Source organism: Caretta caretta, chromosome 17 (genome assembly GCF_965140235.1).
Source record: "Caretta caretta isolate rCarCar2 chromosome 17, rCarCar1.hap1, whole genome shotgun sequence".
NCBI lineage: Eukaryota > Metazoa > Chordata > Testudines > Cheloniidae > Caretta > Caretta caretta.
In genome coordinates this window covers 1,270,667-1,293,204 of record NC_134222.1, presented here as the reverse complement: position 1 = coordinate 1,293,204, position 22,538 = coordinate 1,270,667, and the positions used below count along the sequence as shown (strand labels likewise).

At 47.6% G+C, this 22,538-nt stretch overlaps 2 protein-coding genes and 1 long non-coding RNA gene across 3 annotated transcripts in view; 1 reads left to right on the top strand and 2 right to left on the bottom strand.

The window, feature by feature from the left end:
* SLC13A2 (solute carrier family 13 member 2) overlaps positions 1–4,790 on the bottom strand; it is a 35,065-nt gene extending 30,275 nt beyond the window's left edge. The window contains exon 1 of the mRNA XM_048824296.2: positions 4,684–4,790. Coding sequence (XP_048680253.2) covers positions 4,684–4,785 — 102 coding nt within the window. The 5' untranslated portion in view covers positions 4,786–4,790. The remainder of the gene's footprint in view (positions 1–4,683) is intronic.
* Positions 4,791–7,673: 2,883 nt separating this feature from the next.
* LOC142069515 (uncharacterized) lies at positions 7,674–10,586 on the bottom strand. Its single transcript, XR_012665370.1, has 2 exons — positions 10,499–10,586; positions 7,674–7,989 (listed from the first exon to the last, which is right to left on the bottom strand). It is a non-coding gene; the product is annotated as an uncharacterized LOC142069515 (long non-coding RNA).
* A 2,317-nt stretch (positions 10,587–12,903) lies between these two features.
* SLC46A1 (solute carrier family 46 member 1) lies at positions 12,904–21,727 on the top strand. Its single transcript, XM_048824313.2, has 5 exons — positions 12,904–13,459; positions 13,951–14,803; positions 15,250–15,333; positions 16,438–16,594; positions 17,499–21,727. Exons 1-5 carry the CDS (start codon positions 13,043–13,045, stop codon positions 17,554–17,556), a joined length of 1,569 nt encoding a protein of 522 aa, XP_048680270.1. The 5' UTR covers positions 12,904–13,042; the 3' UTR covers positions 17,557–21,727.
* Positions 21,728–22,538: the final 811 nt, after the last annotated feature.

Here is a 22,538-nt window from a genome sequence, read left to right as displayed (position 1 = left end):
TTTCTCCACCAGCTGCATGTGTTTCAAGGATCACATGATCTTCTCCTTCCCAGAGGCTAGTGAAGATTAGAAAGTGAAAAAAATGCACTCGCGATGAAATGTTCTCTGAGCTCATGCTGTTCTCCCACACTGACAAAGCACAGATGAATGCGTGGAGGCAGACAATGTCAGAGTGCAGGAAAGCACAAAATGACCGGGAGGAGAGGTGGCGGGCTGAAGAGAGTAAGTGGTGGGCTGAAGCTGAAAGGTGGCGGCAGCGTGATGAGAGGAGGTAGGATTCAATGCTGAGGCTGCTGAAGGATCAAACTCATATGCTCCAGCGTATGGCTGAGCTGCAGGAAAGGCAACAGGAGCACAGACTGCCGCTACAGCCCCTGTGTAACCAACCGCCTTCCTCCCCAAGTTCCATAGCCTCCTCACCCAGATGCCCAAGAATGCAGTGGGGGGGCCTCCGGCCACCCAGCCACTCCACCCCAGAGGATTGCCCAAGCAACAGAAGGCTGGCATTCAATAAGTTTTAAACTTTTAAAGTGCTGTGTGGCCTTGTCCTTTCCTCCTCCACCACCCCTCCTGGTACTTCTCTCCTCCACCACCCCTCCTGGGCTACCTTGGTAGTTATCCCCCTATTTGTGTGATGAATTAATAAAGAATGCATGAATGTGAAGCAACAATGACTTTATTGCCTCTGCAAGCGGTGATCGAAGGGAGGAGGGGAGGGTGGTTAGCTTACTGGGAAGTAGAGTGAACCAAGGGGCGGGGGGTTTCATCAAGGAAAAACAAACAGAACTTTCACACCGTAGCCTGGCCAGTCATGAAACTGGTTTTCAAAGCTTCTCTGATGCACACCGCCCCCTCCTGTGCTCTTCTAACTGCCCTGGTGTCTGGCTGTGCGTAATCAGCAGCCAGGCGATTTGCCTCAACCTCCCACCCCGCCATAAACATCTCCCCCTTAGTCTCACAGATATTGTGGAGCGCACAGCAAACAGAAATAACAGTGGGAATATTGGTTTCGCTGAGCTCTAACCGAGTCAGTAAACTGCGCCAGCGCGCTTTTAAACGTCCAAATGCACATTCTACCACCATTCTGCACTTGCTCAGCCTGTAGTTGAACAGCTCCTGACCACTGTCCAGGCTGCCTGTGTATGGCTTCATGAGCCATGGCATTAAGGGGTAGGCTGGGTCCCCAAGGATAAGTACAGGCATTTCAACATACCCAACGGTTATTTTCTGGTCTGGGAATAAAGTATGGGGAGGGGGAGAGACTGGGACTGATAGCAGTCCCAGAGGGGGAGACTAGGTGTGGCTGGCCAAGGTGATTGGAACTGGGATGAGAAACCTGAGCAGTAGAGTGGAACTGGGACAAGGATCCAGGGTGGGGAAGAGACAGAACAGGGACAGATTGGAGGGGGTGGGGCAGAAAAGTCTGTGCCCACTAGCAAACACCCCTCCAGGGCCTAGAGTGGAACCCAAGATTCCTGAGTCTCATCATTCCTCTGCTGCCAGCAAATCTGTAAAACCCCCTAGCAACGTGTATGTCTCATCTCCCTCTGTGCTGGTCCACAGAGAGGATGACAACCTACTGCTGCTGTCAATTATTTTTGCTCTGGTTGCAGAGATCTGTGCCATGGATCTAAAGGTTCCAACCCTGCTGATAACTCATGTGGGTGTCAATATCATGCCATGTGATGGAATGTATGGGTTTTTTTCAGTTTGCTTTTTTAATTGAAATTGTGCAGGAAATTGCACAAAAATCTGAATAAATGTTAAGTTTACAAAGTCAAGTACTCAATATTTAGGAAGTTATCATATACAACCTTAATTCAGCCCTGTGATGTGTATGCATTATGATGAAGTCTAATTACATGATCAGAAACTATTTCTCCACAGAATCCCTAACTCATTTAGTGTGTAGGATGGACTATGCTCTGGAGATGAATCAGGGCTGTGTAGTGGAGGAATATGTTTGTAGGACCCTTCCTCTTTTGCTTCAGAAGTTGGAAGGTGTGTAATGAATGAGACAAAGGATTGCAGGCAGAAAAAGGATTATTTCATAGTTAGGCAGTTAAATGCCACCCTGGAGAACTGGATTCTATCTCTGCCTCTGCCACAGAATTCCAGTGTGATGCTGGGCAAGTCACTGAAACCAAACTTTTCACAGGGGATCAGTAATTGTATGTGTCTCATTTTCTGGGGGCCCAACTTGATAGCCTGGGGTCTCATTTGCAGCAATGCTGAAAACTCACAGTTGCAATGGAAGTCAATAGGAGCTGTGTTTTAAACATGTACGGTCAATATAATGCTAAGTACTCTCAAAAATATCAGGTCCTTGGTGTCTCAAATTGGGCACCCAAAATTAGTGGAATTTTTGACCTTAATCTCTGTGCCTCAGCTCACTATCTGTAAAATGGGGATAATACCGTCTCCATACCACATAGGGGTGTTGTGAAGGTAAATTAATTAATGTATGTGAAGCACTCATACTGTAGTGATGAGTGCCATAGAAAAACCCATGAAGAAATTAATAATTCTGTATCCAGTGCAGAGTTTGAATAATGGACAATAAATAAGGCCAGGGCCAAACATTGTACAATGAGGATAAAAGCAAATTTGGAATAGCTGCTCTTTAAGTGTACATTGTCCATCCTCTGTGCACTGAATGAGGCTGGGGTCCTGTGGAAAAACATAGTATGCAATCATGTAATTAGACCATATCATAATGCATGCACACAGGAGGGCTGAATTAAGGTTGCACAGGCAACCTTCATCCTGGTCATTTCCTGACTTTTGAGTGCTTGGCTTTATAACCTTAATAATCATAGAATCTGAAATGTCAGGCTGAAAAGGACCTTGAGACGTCATTGAGTCCAGCCCCCTGCGCTGAGGCAGGACCAAGTAAACCTAGACCAGCCCTGGCCCTTGTTTGTCCAGCCTGTTCTTAAAAACATCTAGAGATAGGGATTCCACAACCTCCCTTGGAAGCCTGTTCCAGAGCTTCACTACCCTGAGAGTTAGCGAGTTTTTCTAATATCTAACCTCAATCTCCCTTGCTGTAGATTAAACTGATTATTTCTTGTTCTACCTGCAGTGGCCATGGAGAACAATTGATCACAGTCCTCTTTATAATAAGCCTTATCATATTTGAAGGCTGTTCTCTGGCCATCCCTCAGTCTTCTCTTCTCAGGACTAAGTATGCTCAGTATTTTTAATCTTTCCAAATTGATCCAGGTTTCTAGACCTTTTATCATTTGTGTTGCTCTCCTCTGGAGTTTCTCCAGTTTGTTCACATCTTTCCTCAAGTGTGGCTCCCAAAATTGGACACAGTATTCCAGCTGAGTATGATGGGATAATTACCGCCCTCGTCTTACATAGAACACTCCTGCTGATACACCCCAGAATATTAGCCTTTTTTGCAACTGCATCACATTGCTGACTTGTATTCAATTTCTGATCCTCTATAACCCCCAATTGTTTTCAGCAGTACCTACCACCTAACGAGTTATTCCCCATTTTGTAGTTGTGCATTTGATGCCTAAGTGAAGTATTCTGCACTTGTCTTTATTGAATTTCATTGTGTTGAATTCAGAACAATTCTCCAATTGTTCTTTCACAGTTTTTTTGTGTGTGTAATTAAGTGAAAAGGATGTTGAAGTTTATATTTTTTCTGCTAAAGATACTATATTGTGCTATATTATAATGTGACTGAAACACAAGGCGAAAGAGTATCCAAATCAAATCCTGCGAGCAGAGTTTGTAGCCTCCCTGAACCAGTGCGGCTCATTTGAGAGTTTACATACTCTGTGTGGGCTGCACTCTGCTAGCAGAACTTCTAAACTCTAACAGACTTTGGGCAGAGTTTTTAAAGTCCACTGGAATATCTTAGCATGATCACAATTTAAAAGTCTATAGTGACTAATTCCAAGATTTGAACTTAACTTTGTCAGAAGTAATCATAAACACTAAGTGTCCCCCAGGACTTTTAAAGATTCTAGACCAAATCATTCTTTAAAAACAATTTTCCAAAAGAAAAAAAGTTCCAAAACTTTTAAAAAGGGAAACACACCTTATTTTTGTCCCATAGCTCAGAAATGCCTTGTCCTGTTGACTTATAAAACAAAAAATCCTGACAGTGTTTCCTCAGTCTCAAGACAAATCTTGAAAAATAGGAGAAAAGGCATTTTTTGAGAAAATCAGGAGGGAAGTTAAAAGTTGAGCATAAAATGCTTCCTGAGTTGAGGCTTAAAGCATGTGCTTAAGGTTAGGCACATAGGTATGGACTTTAAGCACGTGCAAAAATGCTTTGCTGAATCGGGGCCATCATCTGAAGCAAGTTACATTTTTACTGTAATTCAGTAACACATTTTCATGATAGACCTACAAGTCTGTCTATCCAGTGAGGTCCTCATTGCTGTAGTATTCCAGGTGCCCCATCAGTTGTCTAAGGGGACTTAGCTGGAAAGGTTTCAGAGTAACAGCCGTGTTAGTCTGTATTCGCAAAAAGAAAAGTTAGTCTCTAAGGTGCCACAAGTACTCCTTTTCTTTTAGCTGGAAAGGTAAGTGTCCAGCTCAGAAACAATGGAAGTTACTCAGGGAAGGGACCTGTGGTTCCCATTTGGTTTTGTAATTTAAAAGACGCAGTGCTCTCCAAATAACTCGGAGTCTCTTAGTGCAGTGAAGAGTTCTTACCTGGGTAGGAACGAGCAGCGGGAGAGGAAGAATCAGTAAAGGTACTAGCAAAGCAATCAGATAATTCCTGTGGGCCACAATCACTCTCCACACAGCAGTCATGGTGCTGGAACTAGTCCAGTGAAGAAACGTGCACAGGTCTGTTCATGGGGATTATATAAAGGCTCTGAAACATTAAACATTGACCTTGGCAGGTAGGGTGTTGTTTTTAGAACTGTGATCAGGGTGAAAGAGAAAAGAGAACAAAGAAAGGAGGGGCAGAGAAGGAAGGACAGGCCAGGAACTTTCTAAGGGAAATCTTTCTGATGCTTGATAAATTCAGCAGAGAATTAACTCACTGTGGCCCAACCAGTCTCAGAGGGAGACTGCAGAGATCCCAGCCTTCCTACTTCATACCCTAGGAAGAGAATTGGACTCCTTTTGTGGGGTAATTATTGCATCAGGTAATTAGGCTGTAAGGTTTTTACAGTAATTAAACCATAAAATGAGCCCAATTTGCTGCTCGTGTAAACTTGCACAGCTCCACTTACTGTTAGAGTGGCACCAGCTTACACCAGCAAAGTATGTTGCCCCTACTCTGGTCAGGCAATGTTACCCCACAAGAGCCTGGTTCTGAACTCCTCACTCACACAGAACCTCCTTGAAGGGTTGGCCTGGAGTTAGACGTTCAGGATTGGGCCCAAAGTCACAAAAACTGGGATGCACTAGGAGCTTTTCTACACAATGCCTTAGTCTGCACTGGCTTGGACGCACATTCCAATGTGCAATAGCATGTCGCACGCTCACTGACCCAGGTGGATCCTGCTGATGTGCACTACGTTTATTGGTGCACATTAAAATAGCACTGTTTGAAACAGGAGTATATTAAAGTGCACTAGGGAACTTCAGCAGGGCCCACACAGGCCAGTTAGGGCACAACATGCTAGCATGCACTAGAATGTACATCCCAAGTAGTGCGAACTAAGGCCCTGTGTAGACAAGCTCTACATTTCTTTGCTTCTGAGACAATGGAAGGGACTTCACATTGATCTCACTAAGAAATGGATGGAATTGTTGCTAGCAGGCTGGTCCCTACTATGGTATCACCGACAGTGGAAGAAGGTGATGCCCTCAGGGAGCCCTTTAGGAACAATATTACTGAGACTAAAATGTCTACGTTATAACGTTCAATCATGTCTGAAGAGGGTTGTCAAGACTTGAGTTATCTGGCACAGTGCTAGCCAGGAGTGAGTCAACAGCACACACCACGACAAATCATGGCCAGCAACTTGTCGCTAAGTTGAGTCTTCACAATCACATTCAAAGGAAACACAATAATATTACTTAATGTAGACAAGTCCTTATGCAAAACAGATTCAGGGAAACTTGGGGTCCTTGTGAAGCCGTTCATTTAAATCTCACAGCTTCCAGGTGCCGGACTCAGTGTGCATTCTTCTTCAAACGTCTTTGCTACCACTGCAAGAATGCTTCAGAAAGGCTACATGACTGGCAACAGTTCGTACAGGATATGTTCTGTGTAAATCACAAGGCTGGCGTGTCTGGGATCTTAAAAGACTTCAGTCTCAGATTTTTTCCACCTCACATGGACACTTGCTCTTTAATGGCATTTTGAGGTCTATCAAGTTGAAATGTTGACTGTCTTTGAAAACAGTGCTAACAGAGGATAGCTTTTCTCTTTGTTCCCAATATAACTGATGAAACACAGTGACACAGAAATGTGGCCAGAAACATATGTGTTTTCCTTAAAAAGCCAGCTCAAGATACTGGATATTGAGGTCCATGCCACAAAAGCAACATCTGAAATGGAGGACCAATTTGAGTTCCTGATTCCAGAAAGGATCTCTATTCGGGACAGCACTGAAGGACACGCCAACATTTAAGTATGTACTTAAGTCCCACTGAACATGCTCCAGTACTGTCCTGAACAGGGATGGACATAAACATAGACTTTCCTAGAGTAAGGCCTGAAGCATTAGTACAGTTCTGGCACCAGCAAAACAGCTACAAATAATGTCATGAAACCCAATATCCAATGTACAAAGACACTGGGGAAAATCAAACACAAGAACCTCACTGCCTTCAGAGGAACTCCCACAACTCAGAGTCTGAAAAGGGCTAGTGCCATGGTTGTACTGATTGTGCAGAAAACCCTGTGTCAACTTTTTGTTTTCTTGGGTGATGAGGTTAAGAGGGACCCAAAGGAACATTTCAAGGCTTAAAATGATGCTAGAGTAATCTCTTGTAATGTCAGAGCACACAACAGGAATTCTTGGTGGAATACACAATAAATAGATGTAACACAGGTAAAGGCTCTTTGCATTGATTTCATTGTTCCTCTTATGTCTATATAGTGACATAAATATCCATGTCAATTTATCTGTTTTATAAAGCATCTGCAAATAGATATCATCTGCACTAATGTAAATTTCCTTCCAGGGTATCTGCCTGGTTGCTTTACTGAGATCAATAACGGACACATGATTACAGCTTTGTATAAAATTTCTTAGCAATGAATCTTAACTTGTAACTACAGTAAAGTAAAGGTGGACTACACAATGTGCTGTCTGTCAGTGCAGCAGGTCAAGGAGAGAAACAAGCTCTAGAAATCAGTCACTGATTCACGAACTTCCACTTGAAGTGAAATACAGCTGCAGGAGCCCTGCCTTAATGACTGCATATCTTGTAATCACCACTCATGGACACTGTCTGGGACACAGAGTAGGACACACAACTACAAGATAATACACGTGTCCAAGATTTCAGCAAGATTGTAGAAAAAATTGTATAATGTTCACTTCTATTGTTTGAGAATCAGTGTGTGATCATGTAATTAAAGACTATATCATAATGCACATGAGCAGAATAAATCTTCACTTTGGTGCTTAATCAAGCAACCTAGCATTCTTTAATCTAGTGGTTTTCTCAAAATAGTATCCTATGCACATCTGCCATGATATTAATGTTGTGTTTCTACAGTAATATCACCAACATTTGTTTTATTGGAAAGTTATTTATTTTGTGTCAGGAGGAATTATGAGTTTTGAGAGTTTTCCACAGAAACTAGCAGGCCCATTAAACTCACCGATTACTGTATGGTTACTTCTTAAAAATGTCACTCTTGTAAACTAATCTCAGTTGTTCAGAAGGCCAAAAGGGAAGATACGTTTTTAATCTTGCCTTTTTTTTTCATCCAGTCACTGGAGAGAAATGATCATGTCACTGCAGGACAGTCTCTTGGTTGAATCAGGGCACTGGCAGTCAGGATACCTCAGTTTTGTTCTAAGCTCTTGGTGGCAATGCAGCACCCTGGTAAGACGGGGAGTAGGAGGCAGGAGGCTGAATTAATTAATAGTATTTGTATAAAGCTCTAAGATCCGCAGATGGCAGATGTTAAGTAACTTCATTACCCAGCACAGCTACAATTTCATTGTGCAATTTACAAGCCCAATGCCTGAATGCTCTGAAAGAACCAGCGACCTCCTGCTGCGATGAGATTACTTTCCAGACCCTGCAATCAGTCATTTGTCATTTTTTTCCAAAACTTTAATTGTCCAAAGAAATATGGTGGCTGTTGATGTAATATATACAGGGCCTACTTCACTTACATTATAAAAACAGCCTGATTTCATAAGCAGGATGGAAGAAGCAGAAAGCGCAAGTGCAGTGGAAAGGAAGTTCTAAGGACAACAAGAAATTAATTTCAATTTAGCATAAGTCTGTGTTTGGCAACAGCCATAAATAAGGGGCAAGCAACTGATAAATGCAGAGGGACATTGTTACCACACAAAGAGTTCATAAGGGAAACAGGATTTTAAAAAAATCTCATACCTACCTTTACATAACAGTTGATAGCAATTAAAGTGAATAAGAATGCTCTGGTCATGGAACTGCAACAAAATCTGCAATTAGGAAACTACAGGGCCAGAGTCTTTGCTCAGGCCAAGCTGTGCTCAGTGTAGGACCAAGAGTGGGTATGCAGATAGAGGCAGCTTTAAACTGCCTTTATTCTTGCCTAGTCCTGCATCTGACCCCATCCCCAGCTTAATTTAGACCAACCTGCCCATCTGCCCATGGCTCCAAGGGACTCCTGGATCAGCCAATGGCCAGACACAGAGGGTGACATAAGAACTGTCATAGTGGCTCATCACCAACAAAGGATCCCTCAACAAAGAATTCTCCTAGGGCAGTTAAAATGGGTTTATGGATGCTTTGAGCTCCCAGAACTGGAGAAAAGCAAGTCAGATTGCTCCCTTGATTCAGGCTCACTGTGTGCAAGAGGAACATCCTGTTGTGTTAAATAATCAATAGTCCCGAGTTTTAACATCTCCATCTTCTTAGGAAGGGCTTTAGACTGAACTATCATCCGTACACTTTAGCATCTTCTTAACCTGAAGTAGTGTACAGCAGTGGTTCTCAACCAGGGGTCCAGGCCTCCTGTGGGCCACAAGCAGGTTTCAGGGGGTCCGTCAAGCAGGACCAGTGTTAAACTCACTGGGGCCTAGGGCAGACAGCCAAAGTCCCACTGCATGGGGCTGAAGCCTGGGGCCCTGAACAACTTAGCTTCATGGGGCACTGGGGCCATGGGCAATTGACCTGCTTGCTACCCCTTAATGCCAGGCCTGGCTTTTATAGGCAGAAAACCAGTTACTGTGGCACAGGTGGGCCTTGAAGTTTTTATAGCATGTCTGGGGGGGACTGTGAAAGAAAAAGGGTGAGAACCCTGCTGTACAGTATCTGAGTGTATTGATGGTGGGAAAGAGGGAAACTGTATTATAAACCAGGAGACTGGCCAACGGCAAAGAAATTTCTTCATTATAGCACTTTATGCTTTTATTTCCTACGTTTGCCATCAGACTCCAAAAGGAAGTTTTATTCCCAGCTCTCTGTGGCTAGTGGGAAGGTCAGCTCTCAGCTGCAGGCCTGTCTCTGGGACAGAAATGCAAAAAGACCTCAGCTTACAAATACTTCTTCTTCCTCCATAGCCACACATCCCTGGAAGCTCCATTTCCACTCCTTATTTCCACCGAAGCTCCCACAATTCTTCTGGCTGAGATGAGGTGCTGTACATGGGTGTCTACCTGCTGAGAGGTGAGTTGGTGGTGCCATTTGGCAATAGTGTAATTGGGGGTCCTGCAGCTCTCTCCATCCAGAGCTTGTGGTTAGTGGGTAAAAGCTGCATATGCTTCCTGGGGAAAGCACCTGCAGGGGTAGACACACAAACATTCTTCTCCCTCGAAAGAAGGATAACCGACTATTTCTGTATATCAGCTGGGGGCTCAGGATAGACTCTGCCTGGCCTTGCATTCCTCTCCATTCTAATTGCTGAAACTACAAAAATACTGTAGCAAACACATACAAGAATTCTAAAAAACCGGCTCTTTTTGAAGATGAACATCTCCAGCAATAATGTCATCCACCTGAAGTGAAGGACAAACGGGCCTTGCCCTAGCTCTAGTCTAGGGACCAGGTGTTTTGACCTGCAGTTGAGGGGATCAGCAATCAGCAGCACCAGTGAGATCCCATGGGGAGTGGAGGGGAAGGAATACAGTGGGCCAGATTCTCAGCTGGTGTAAATTGGCATATATTCATTGACTTGAGTGGAGCAACAACAGTTTACACTAGCTGAGGATGTGGCCCAGTTACATAAACTAGAGAGCAAAACAGGTCACTCTAATGCTTATCTAAAGACCACAGTCTGAAATGTCAGATGATCCAGCAAAATGCTCTTCTGAGAGGGACAGACAGCCTAAAAAATGACTTGTCTTCCTCATGCACTGTGAATTGCTATGCAGACTCATGAGGAGATGCTGCCCACCTTGGGGTAGCCATTCCGTGACCTCATATGTGCGTTGTGCAGGAGTCGACACACGGACAGGACATTGCTTTGAGCTCAGCTTTCCAGGGCCCAGCATTTTTTACTTTCCTGAAATACAGCATTCTCCAGGTAACGGGTCACAAATCTCCAGATACAGCCAGGCTGGAAGGAAGATGAATGCTACTTAAATATCCTCAAATCTGAAAGTAACTCAGCCAGAAACTGCTACAAGTTAAAGCTGCTAAGTTATATTCAGCCTTTAAAAATAAGTTCAAATATTATGTAGGCCTGGCTTGACATAAGTAACTTGCTTCATTTCTTAGTGGGCATAATTGGGAAGATGAATGGAAGGTTCAGTTGTAAATAGGGGCTTGACAAACAGTATGCTGGAGTCCAGGATTTCTGTACTAGCTAGACAAGAAACAACAGCTTTATGCTAGGGACTATGGACAAGATAAACATGGAATATAAAGATCAGGTTCCACATGAACAGCATATTGACAGAGCACACTGTCTGGGATTGGTTCCTGCAAAGTAACTAAGCCAATCCAAAAATGTGTGGTGTAATGTACAGCAAATGCAATGTAACATATAAATGAACACAAAGGAAGAGGTTATCTGTGTAACTCTGGATGTGTGGAATGCCAGATACTCACCCCCTATGGTTGAGTCTGATCAACTCATCGTAGCTTTGCTGTATGCCAAGTAAGGAACTTAAGTGACAAAATCCAGAGTCAAACTGAATGTTTTGGAATGACCTGACATGTTCTCCCAGCACTAGACAAGGTGTTGGGGATAAGCCAAATGGAAAAGGTCTCGGAGGGAATCCCAACATATTATATTTTAATTGAAATTATTCCTGAATAACCTTAACAACAATCTGACTCTCCAGACTTTTGTTTATTTCAGTTACTAACTATAACTTTCTTTTACAGCTGTAGTTTGAGAGGGGGGAAAACATTTTAATAAATTGTCAGTTTATCTTAAATGTATTCATCAGTCACTAACGTGAATGTGGTTGAATGCTATGTTATAATTAAGTAGTGACACAACAGTAAGTTCTGTGATTCTGTTCATAAGAAATAGAGAAATGTGAATGTTCAAAGTTCCATCTCCTTAGCTTTGCAACATACATTATTTTTGCCACCAAGAAGTATGCGAAGTACAGCAAGTCTTCTTCATAAGCAAACACAGCTATATCATTTGTGGTAAAATTGCTGAAACAGATTTTTTATTGTCATGGTCATTACCTGATAGCTAGCCTGTAACAAACTCCTTCATTGTCAAACATCATCTTGTTGAAGATTAACCTGGCTAAGATAAAAACTTAACTTTTTCATCAATAGAACTATGCAAATTCACACCTTGTTGGGTCATGAACTCATTGAAGATTAATTAGTTCATCACCAGACAGGGCCCAGTCCCACAAATGGTCAGAAACACACTGAAGTCCCTTGGATTTCTTGTGTTGATCACTAGTTTAGGCCCTCAATTTGTAAGAAAATCTATAACAGGCTTTTGTTTTTTATTTTGAACTTGTGTTCTTCAAAACTAGCTTATGAACTAATCAAAAGGAGAAAGTACAGGGGAAGTTACACGGCATAAGTTTAAGTATTTGTTGCCCAAAAAAGACAAAGTGCCAATTCCAACACAATGTGTAATATAATGTAAATTAGGCCCTGATTTGCAGAACACTTGCACGTGTGCTTACCTTTACTTCCTTGATTTGATGGCTTTAAATATTCCCCTTCCCCCTCAGATTCCAAAATCAGAGGGGCCCAGATCCCCAAAGCTATTTAAGCCCCTACTTTCCACTGAAATACTTGTATGGGTCTGGACCTGGGTATCTAACTCTTAGGTGCTTTTGAAATTTCATCCCAGCTCTGCAGGCTCTGTCCCTATGGAACTAGACTCCTGCCTTGACTGGAAGAGCTCACAGAGCAGGGTGATGGCTGCCCTATCAGATCCCAGATAAAGAGATCATTAGAGCTGAATGCAATTTATTCCTTACAACTGTTTTCCCCCCATTTTAAAAACAGGCTTTTTCAAAACTCAAGACTTTTGCAAAGATTTTCTTTTCAGCAAAACTTGTGTGTTCCTTTGTCAAAACCAGAAATGCTGACATCTGTTTTTCCCCTTCTCCTTTTTCTGCCACTGAATGCACCAGAAGGTGTAGGGGTTTTTTAGTTTCACTTTTCCTTTTTTCCCCTTTGGCTACTTTGCAACTTTCCCAAAGCGGAGGGAATGGGAGAAGGTGAAGAGTGCTAAAAGGAGACAACTGGAGGAAATGACTCCTGGCCCCCTTTCATTGTACTGCCTCGCTCCCAAAAAGGGTGGGAGGGGAATGAACTGAAGTGGAAGCTGTGCTCCCCGCTACCGCGCACACGGGCGGGAAGGGCAGAGCCCAGGGCACTGGGTTAAATGCAGACGGGCAAGAGGGGTTGAGCCTGGGCACGGGGGTTAGTTGCGGGGAAGGGCTGAGCGCGTTGCCCGGCAGGGCGGAACCCAGGGGCGCTCGGTCCCCGGCAGCCCCGCGCTCTCCCCATGGAGGCCGTCCCACGCTCTGCGCCGGCCAGCAGAGGCGGCTCCGGCCGCCGGGCATGCGGGGCCTGGGGGGGAGGCGTCTGGCAGCCGCGGCCCCGGCCCTCTGCCGTCCGCTCCGGGCGGGGCCTGCCTCCCCTCCGCCTCCTGCCTCTGCGGGCGGCGCGCCGCGCTCCGCCGGCCCCCGCCATGGCCGACAGCCCGGGCCCCGCTGGCGGCGGGCGGCCGCGCTGCCCCCGGGCCGCCCCCGCGGTGGAGCCGGTTCTCTTTCTGGGCACCGTGGCGCTGGCCCTGCAGGCCCCGCTCTGCACCCAGTACCTGTGGGACCGGCTCGGGGCCGAGCTCGGCTACAACGGCTCCGCGGCCAGCGGCGCGCCCGGCTGCGGCAACGCGAGCGGCGCGGGGGACCCCCGGCAGCAGGTGGGCGAGGCGGCCGGGAGGCGGGCGGTGCTGGGCGCGGGCAGCCCGTCGGGGGGCGCGGGCAGCCCGTCGGGGGGCGCGGGCAGCCCGTCGGGGGGCGCGGGCAGCCCGTCGGGGGGCGCGGGCAGCCCGTCGGGGGGCGCGGGCAGCCCGTCGGGGGGCGCGGGCCCCTTGCGCTCCGACTGCTGTCGGTGGGTGGGTGCCCGAGAGCGGGCCCAGCCCTGGGACCCCAGAGGTGCTGGAACTAGGGGGGCTGGGGCTGCGGCCGCACCCCCGGGCTTGCCGTGGCCCCATTGTACACAGGGTTCAGGGGCTGCCCCACAACCCCTCTGTGCCCAGCCAGGCAGAGCTGGGAGGAAGCTGGGCCATATTTTCGCAGCTCCGGCACCTCGCTCAGACCCCGAGGTGATGGGCCGGGTACGTAGACCTTGAGGGACAGATATTGTGCCTTCCAGGGGCCTCACCTGCCTGTGTCTGTTCTCCTGTCTCAGGAAGTGGCGACCTTGGCCTCCCATTGGAACCTCTACATCAACCTGGCAGGCTTCTTTGTGGGTCTCTTCTCCGTGACTCTCTTTGGACCATGGAGTGACAGCGTGGGTCGGCGTCCCACACTCATCCTGCCTGCTGTGGGCATGGCCTTGCAGGCTGCCATCTATCTCCTTGTCATGTACTTGAGGCTGCCTGTTGGCTACTTCCTGCTTGGGCGCATTCTCTGTGGCCTTATGGGGGACTACAACCTGATCCTGGCCAGCTGCTTTGCCTACGTGGCGGACATCAGTGACCAGCGTTCCCGTACGTTCCGTGTAGCCATCCTGGAGGCGTGCCTTGGCATGGCAGGCATGTTGGCCAGCATCATTGGAGGGCAGTGGCGCAAAGCTCAGGGCTACATCAATCCTTTCTGGCTCGTGTTTGCTGTCAGTCTTGCCACTGCCCTCTATGCTGCTCTTTGTCTCCAGGAATCGGTGAAGGAGAGGAAACCAGCCAAGCTGTTCACCCTCAGTCACTACGTGTCTGTGTACAGGCTGTATGTAGCCCCAGGGTACCAGAGATCCAGGCAGAAGCTTGCTCTCTACTCTCTGACTTTCTTTCTCATTGTCACCATCCACTTTGGAGCCAGGGACATCTTTGTCCTATACGAACTCAGCTCCCCTCTCTGCTGGGGCTCTGATCTGATTGGCTATGGCTCAGCGGCTAGTTACCTGACTTACCTGAGCAGCCTGGCAGGGCTGCGGGCACTGCAGCTGTGCCTTGAAGACACCTGGGTAGCAGAGTTAGGATTGCTCTCCAACATCTCGGGCCTGGTTCTGATTTCACTTGCTTCCACGACACCACTGATGTTCACAGGTGATGCTGAATCCCTAAGTCCAGGTAGCACAGTGTCCTAGCTTAAAAATTGCCAGAGGAGTGAGGAGAGGATGGCATCCTCTTGGAAAGACAGAAAGGCAGAAGAGACGTCTCCAAAGTATCCATATACCAAAATTGCTGAGATCAGCAGCCTGTCACACCTTGTATTTACTGTCCCCACCGGGCGGTGGTGCTGCAGGTAGAGGGAATCGCTACAGACAGTTGTAGACTAACCAAAAGCCACACAAACAAGGTATCTTAAGCTACCCTCAAAGGGGCCCTAGAAGAAGGTGGGCTGCAGGGCGCGCATGGGCTAATGGCAGGAGGATGGCAGGCTCCTTGGCAGCTACAAGTGTTTTATTTGTGGGGTTGGTTTTGTTTTAAGCTAGCAATGTTATTCCACAGGTAAGGAAACCTCCTGGGTGTGTCTTATTTCTCACTCACAGGTTATGGAATCCTGTTTCTTTCAATGGCAGCCACTCCAGTGATCCGGGCAAAGCTGTCCAAACTAGTGGATGAGAAAGATCAGGGTAAGTGATCAACCCGTATAACCCACAGCAGGCTCCGAAACATCCAACCTAGTGATGTCCACGTGACACATTAAAAACCAAACAACCCAAGGAGTGTGCCTCAGCCTCTCCTGGCAGGAGGCACCAAAAGGACCAGGTCGGGTAAACTCCGCGCTCTTCTGATCCCTCGTCCCGCTGGCATATGCACACATCTCCAGGCCCTGCACAGGACAGTCATTGTGCAGCATTGTGAGCAGTTTTTCTAGGCAATACAGTGAACCTACTTGGGACTAGAATGTGCCGAGGAAGATCTAGTCAAAGAGAAAAGCAGCACGTTAAATCTTGGGGCTGGGTCACTTATGACCTCCCACTGGTCGCAAAACCTTTCACGGGAACTGGAGTTAGAACGGGTTGAAAAATAAACTCTGGAACCACTAATAACCCAGGGTATGGCTTTGGTCTGCGTGAGCTGGCAACATTTGGAAGAACTCGGCGCTAGTAAAGGATGTGACCACAGGACGTAGGGTTACCCTTCTCCATAACGCTGGGGAGACCTGGGCCTCTTTGCCTCCTGTACACGGACCTGGCTGGAAATGCCCCTGCAGAGTCAGGAGAGGGGAAGACGGGCTTAGTGCAGTGTAGCCCAGAAATGGCTTCCCAGTGATTAAATGAAAGCGCTGGTTCCTCCAACCGGCTAATGTGGGCCCCTCTTAGAGTGAAGCTAGTGTAAATTTGATTCCAAGGTTATAAAACTAAACCTGCAGATCTCTGCTGTGTTTAATATTTATTGGGTGATAAAATGTGCTTGGCACTTACGTTTAGCTAGTTTCTGCCTCGGGGGATTTACAGTCCGTCTGATGCAGTGTCCAGATTCAGCACTGTGGTGAGTGCAACTTATGGAGGGCAGTGGAGTTATCCTACTTACACTCGTGCTGAACTTGGCCCATCATACCTATCTCAGCTCCCAGCCCTTGGCACCTGCACTGCAAAGAAAAAGGGCCACCTTCTGATCTGAGTGGAAATATTTTAGTAAGGTCCAGATTGCCTTATTGAAATGTACCGAGATGGTCAGGGTGGCCAAAAGGGGAGCTTCATTGCTAAGCTCTGACGTTGGTGTCTTTCCAGGTGCTCTTTTTGCCTCTGTTGCCTGCGTGGAAGGTCTCTGCTCGCTTGTGGCCACAGGAGTGTTCAACTCTCTCTACCCTGCAAGCCTGCACTTCATGAAGGGATTCCCCTTTCTGTTTGGGGCAATAATTCTGCTTGTTCCAGCTGCTCTTGTTGGGTAACTAAGATTCTGGTCTTATAACTCGGTCTAAAAGCCTTTGTATGTGGCTCTGTAGTTGCTGGTGGGGTCTCTTGCAGGACACTGGCTTGTAATAGGCCTTTACAAGGCTTGTTCTAAATGCTGCTAATTGGAAGGAATTTGGTGCCACAGTAGGCCGATGTCCAAGTTTCTCAACTGGGGAAACCACTGCCCAAGTTCTCTCGTGGCTCACAAGTAAACTGATTTCAGTGGGGTTCTTCCTACTCACTATGTGTCCACATTGCAACATTTCCACACACACATCCCCTGCACTCCATGTGCGTGTGGATGGTGGGGGGCGGAAGCGGCTCAGAACTGAGTTACATTTCAAGAGCTGAATGTGTGGAGTGGAATTGCAGGGGGTATGCCAGGTCAGGATTGAGGCACATTGTCACAGTTATGTATGTAATGCTCATGCGTTGCCTGCCTGCACTGTGCTGGCACGAGCTACTAGCTGTCATTCCATTAAAACATGACAGTTTATTTTTCTTACTTTATATCTCCCTGAGCTTTGTGCTGTCCCAGAGCTCAGCACCAATCCACAGAAGGACTATGAGGAGAGGTGGAGAGCTCAGAGCCTGGGCAAAATATTGCTCTTTCACCGCTTCCTCCAGCAGCTGCTGTAGGGAAGAGCTTGAGTACACTCAACAGCTTGTCATCCTTCAGTTGCCCTGCTGGTTAAAGCAAGAGAAGCGAGGTTGCTTTTGACGTTGTCAGTGGTGGTGGCTCTGGCTGGGAGGCCGGGGTGGGGCTTATAGGAGAAGTGCAGTAATGCTGGACCTGTGGAGTTTTTCTCGCAGGGCCATTTCCTCTCTCTTCCCTTGAGATTTTAAAGCCCTGGCTTTGTGCAGGCAGAGTTCTGACACTGTCCTTTCTCTCTTAGGTGGATAGAAATCTCGGACACGACACCCGAATATGGTCACTTTACGGATGCTTCCTGATCCCTCACACAAGCCTAAGCACTGATTCACCAAAAGAAAATTATTTGTGTGGCTGAGCAAGCTGGTTGGAAAGCTGCTGCTTATTCTGCTGGGAAGATCTGACCAATGAGCGTACAAAATCTCTAAGGTTCTTGCTTATTTAAAGTTCCAAGTAGCTGGAAATCATGGCTTTAATCAGCCAGTAAAAACCTGATCCTGGCAGCAGGGTTAGCGCCTCATGGTCCTGCTGGCTCGGCCTGTCTGGGAAAACACAAGCAATTTTAAAAGTAAAGGAGTAGAAAGAGATGCTGCTGATGCCCATTTGCAGGTGACAGAGGAGTGAGAACTAATAGGCCAGGCTGGGTGGCCCATGGGGGAATGTGCTCTCCTGCTGAGGGGTTGGGGGCAACGCCAGGGCGCAAATTCCCCTCTGAACAGAGGGCACTCTACCCTGTTGAGTGGCCAATAAGCCATTAGTGTGGAAAAAGAAACTCATGACCAAACTCACCTCTCCCTCCCGGAAGAGATGGCACCTGAAGAGCAGAATGGAAGTAGAGGAAGCCCAGCACTGGCTGAATAGATTGTAGAGGGAGAGAGGCAGGCCCGGGCCCCCGTCTGCACCCAAACTGCTTGGGTTGTTTGGTTTTCAATGTGTCACGTGGACATCACTAGGTTGGACTTGTTCTGCACTATACTGCTCAGGCCAGGCTCTTGTAGCAAGCTGAGAGTGAGAAATAAGTCTTCCTAGGAGTGCGTGTGAGCCTGGAGGGACATTCTCCCCTTCTGCCTGTTTAGCTGCAGAGCCCATTCATGGAAGAACTAATGGCAGTGCACACAAGTCCCATGGAGCTCGGCTGTTCTCAGCTGGCAGATGGGTGTTAGCATCAGCCGCAGTGCAGTGTGTGCCACAGAGGAGAAGCTGATGGGGGAAGTGCCAAGGCACGTTACACTGTGCCCTTCTCCTAGTGCCCTTCAGCCCAGGATTTCAAAGTTCTTTGCAAAGGTGGGCAGTGCAGGTTGGAAGCCTGAGGAAGATGGGTTAAAGCTAAACCTGTCCCCACATCCATAACTGTGGGCACCTAAATTCTATAACTGTGGATTAAGTGACTTCCTAAGGCCACAAAGTAAGCGAATGGCAGAGCCAGGATCAATCTCATCCTATCACTAAGCTGAGCTGGATGAGGGAGCAGGGCAGGGGGCTGTATTTGCAGGGGGGAGATCATACGTTCTGTGGGACGTAATCTGTCAGCAAGCGGACTGCTGCTTCGCTTCCCAGACAGTGGAAGGTGCCATTATGTTTTCACACTGTCACTTGCTCAGCTATCCCCTGCCGAGGTAGTAACACCTCTCACCAATCCACGGTGTGCAAAGCCTTCACAGCTATTCTTCTAACAGCTGTTAAACTTGTTTCCCCTTGAATATATGATCTGTACAAAAAGAAAAGGAGGACTTGTGGCACCTTAGAGACTAACCAATTTATTTGAGCATGAGCTTTCGTGAGCTACAGCTCACTTCATCGGATGCTCATGCTCAAATAAATTGGTTAGTCTCTAAGGTGCCACAAGTCCTCCTTTTCTTTTTGCGAATACAGACTAACACGGCTGTTACTCTGAAACCGGTGATGATCTGTACAGTAATTAAGTGGCACTGCTGATAACAAACCCCTTATGCAAGGTGCTGAGATAGTCCCTGTGCTGTTTTGTAATCGGATTCATGACAAGGACAAGATTGCTCATTCCCAGAATAGCAAGTCCCTGGTTCCTCTCATGGCCCATAAAGGCTGGCCTTGGCAGCAGAGCTGTTCTATAGAATCATAAAAATGGAAGGGACCTTGAGCGGTTGTCTTCTAGCTCGGCCCCCTCTGCTGAGGCAGGACCAAGTAAACCTTGACCATGCCTGATAGCTGTCTGTTTCTAAAAACTTCCACGGATGGGGATCCTACAGTGGTAACACATTCCAATACTTAAACTATCCTTACAGTTGGAAAGATTTTCCTAATATCTAACCTAAATCTCCCTTCCTGCGGATTAAGCTCATTACTTCTTGTCCTAACTTCGTGGACCCGGAGAACAACTGACCACCATCCTCTATCACAGCCCTTAACACATCCTCTTTATAACAGCCATCCTCTTTATAACAACCTTTAACACAGAAGACTGTCTTCTTTTCTCATTTTTTAAATGTTTCCTCATACGTCAGGTTTTCTAAACCTTTTATCATTTGTGGTGGTGTCCTGTGGACTCTCTCCAGTTTGTCCAGACTTCCTTCCCTGCTTATCTCTCTCCATTATTCTCCTGCTTTTCTCTCTCTGGGTTGAAGACTTTGGAGTAAAAAGCAGCAGCAAATAATCTGATGCCAGGTGGAGAATGAGCTTATCAAAGAGCCTGGAGCCATAAAGATTAGAGATAATCCCCTGAGACTTGCTAGCAGCAACTACATACTGGGTTAACCTTTTCCTGGGCACTGGAGTGATGCTCACAGCAGCTCTGATTCTGTTACTGCCTGTAAATATAATATGCAGCATTTGCCAAACCAGCACAAGCTCTTGTTTAGCCCCTGCTCAAGTGGGGAATGGGGCGAGATGGTACATGCAGTGGGAAGGTGTGTGAGGGGAGAACGGTTATCGGCTGCCTTAGGAGCCTGATCTGATCACAGTGGGCCCATTGTAAGAATGCTGAGCTATGTCAATACAAAGCTCAATGTGGGGGCTGCCTGGCCAACTCTGAGCTTCAGGCTAACACTGACTTTCCCTACAAACAGGGCATGCCAGGAGTTCAGGGTTGTGGATGAATTTGTATCTGAATTCCTCAGTGCAGCACCAGGCCACTAAATCCTAGCTGATCCCATTGGGCTGCAGGTCTGTTCTCCTGGCCAGTATCACCAGCTGGCAGTGTCTGTACAGTTCGATTTCATTGGTCCCACCATGCTGGCCTTGTGTGTCAGTCATCCACTGTGTATAAAGGAAGAATCCAATAGGATTTATGGAAGAATAACAGTGCTTTGCTTAAACAAGTTTTTCTAGGCTCTCCTCACAGATCCTCAAGCCTGGGGCCAATGCACGACCTACCATGGTGTGGCTATGAGCAGCAAGTATGGTTGTCCTTAGAATTCAATGAGCTCCATGCTCACATTAATCCCAAACCCTGCCCGGGACATCCAGGGCCTGGGTAAAATGGAGGCTGTTTCTATATTATATTATACAGGTTCTTGTATTGCCCTCAGCACCCCAGTACTTGAGCGCCTTCTACTCATGCATTAAGCAACATGGCTAGCAGTTGTCTCTCATCCTCTTTCCAGGAGAGAAGATGTGGGCAGTGGAATGTTTTGGTAGGTTCCCCCCTCGCTATGTCCATGCTGCTCTTTGTGTTTGAGAAGGCAGGTCAGAGCAGTGGCTCTGGTGCTGGGAGTGGGAGTTTGGGCTTAGCTCCCAGGGGAGTTTCTGCACAGTCTCAGACCAGCCCCCCAGCAAGCTCTGTCTCCCACACAGAACAGCTTTATCCTCATGGTAGGAAGTTTCACTGCCTGAGAGGTGGAGTTGTTGGCCATGGCCCTCACCCCATGCCTTAGACCTGTACAGGTCCTTGTCCTTGACTCTCTTGGCTATGGGAAACCAGTGTAAAGGGTGGAGGACAGGCCGCATGGGCTCACAGTAGCCTGTGGTGCTGAGGAGACGAACTGTAGCATCCTGTACGAGCTGGAGTTTCCTGCGGCCTGATGGTTTGTGCCTTCCCAAAGGACAAGTTTGTCTGGCCCTGATGAACAATAGTGTCCTCTTGCCCTAAAATCCATTCAGGTGCCTCTGGGTCAGTGCAGCATACAACAGGCTCTGCCCCTTCATTCACCACGCGAGGAGGAGACTCTCGGTATCAGATGGCCTGAGTCGGGCCTGCAGTTCTGCTGGGGTTGGAATCTTCAGACCAGTCCAAAGTGACATGAGCTGGGCTCATCCCTGCCCCCTAGGCCTGGGTGGCAGAGAAGGTGCAGGCTGGAGGGAGCAGAGCCTAGGCAAGCCATGTCCCTGTGCCTATGGCTGTCTCAGATCACATCAGCTGCAGATGCATTGCTGTGCCTCCCCGCCCGCTGCGGGCCCGTGGCGTCACGCGCTCAAACCCAATGCCTCTAATTGAAAGCAATTCATAATTCAGGAGCCCATCATCTCCACTCATGAATAATGAATACTTTGTAAATGTTCCTTCACTGCATCCCGTTTTCTTTGGACGCGTCTCGTGTGGCTGGAGCCTACCGGCTTGTGGGCAGAGGGGGCTCGGTGGATGTAATTGCTGGGACTAAGCAACCCGTTCAGCACTGGGGTGGGAGGCTCCAGCCCTTCTGGCTGCCTGCAGCTCCTGTACACACAGTGCTGTGCAGAGGCACCCGAGTGTTTACACTGCAGTGGGCCTGACGCTCCACACCGGCTTGAAACCTTGCGTTGCGCTCTGTGGGGGCTGCTGCAGTAGCTGCCCTGTGAATGGAAGCAGGACAGAACAGGCAGGAGAGCTGCAGTGAGGAGCACGGACCATGGGGGTGAGAAGGGATGTGGTACCTGAGGAGTGCCCTCTGTTGGCCCATTCAGTCACATTATGTGTCAGCTGGAGCTGGAAGCCTGTCTCGCTGGGTGTGCAGTGGGGACATGCTGTCACTGCTCAATAGGTCAATGACCTTCCTTTTCCTAGGGCAGGGCTGTGCTTGGTGTGGCCCCAAGTAGCCAGCTTCAGCCTGCAGCGTGGGGACCCCTTTGGAGAAGATTAAATCTCCTCCAAGAAAACCCCATGGCCAGTTCCTGCGTCAGAAAGGGGCCTGTTAAGAGCAGCTTCCACAGCAGCCAAAGATCAGAGGCTCTCAGAGATGGAGGGTGGGATAGAACCCAAACTGTGTGTGCAGAGGTGCAGGGTGAGGTACATGCCGCCGCACAGCAAGCTGAGACCATCAAGCTTCTCCGTGCACCCACAGATGCCACAGAAAAGGGCAAAGTAAAGCAAACAAGCCCCATGTTTGAGCTCCGG

Bases quoted from the DNA above. Each gene is read 5' to 3' on its own strand.
- SLC46A1 (XM_048824313.2), top strand. From the start codon at position 13,043: ATGGAGGCCGTCCCACGCTCTGCGCCGGCCAGCAGAGGCGGCTCCGGC. The intron at 13,460-13,950 runs GTGGGCGAGGCG...CTCCTGTCTCAG, and splicing joins CGGGGGACCCCCGGCAGCAG to GAAGTGGCGACCTTGGCCTC. The intron at 14,804-15,249 runs GTGATGCTGAAT...TCTCACTCACAG, and splicing joins GACACCACTGATGTTCACAG to GTTATGGAATCCTGTTTCTT.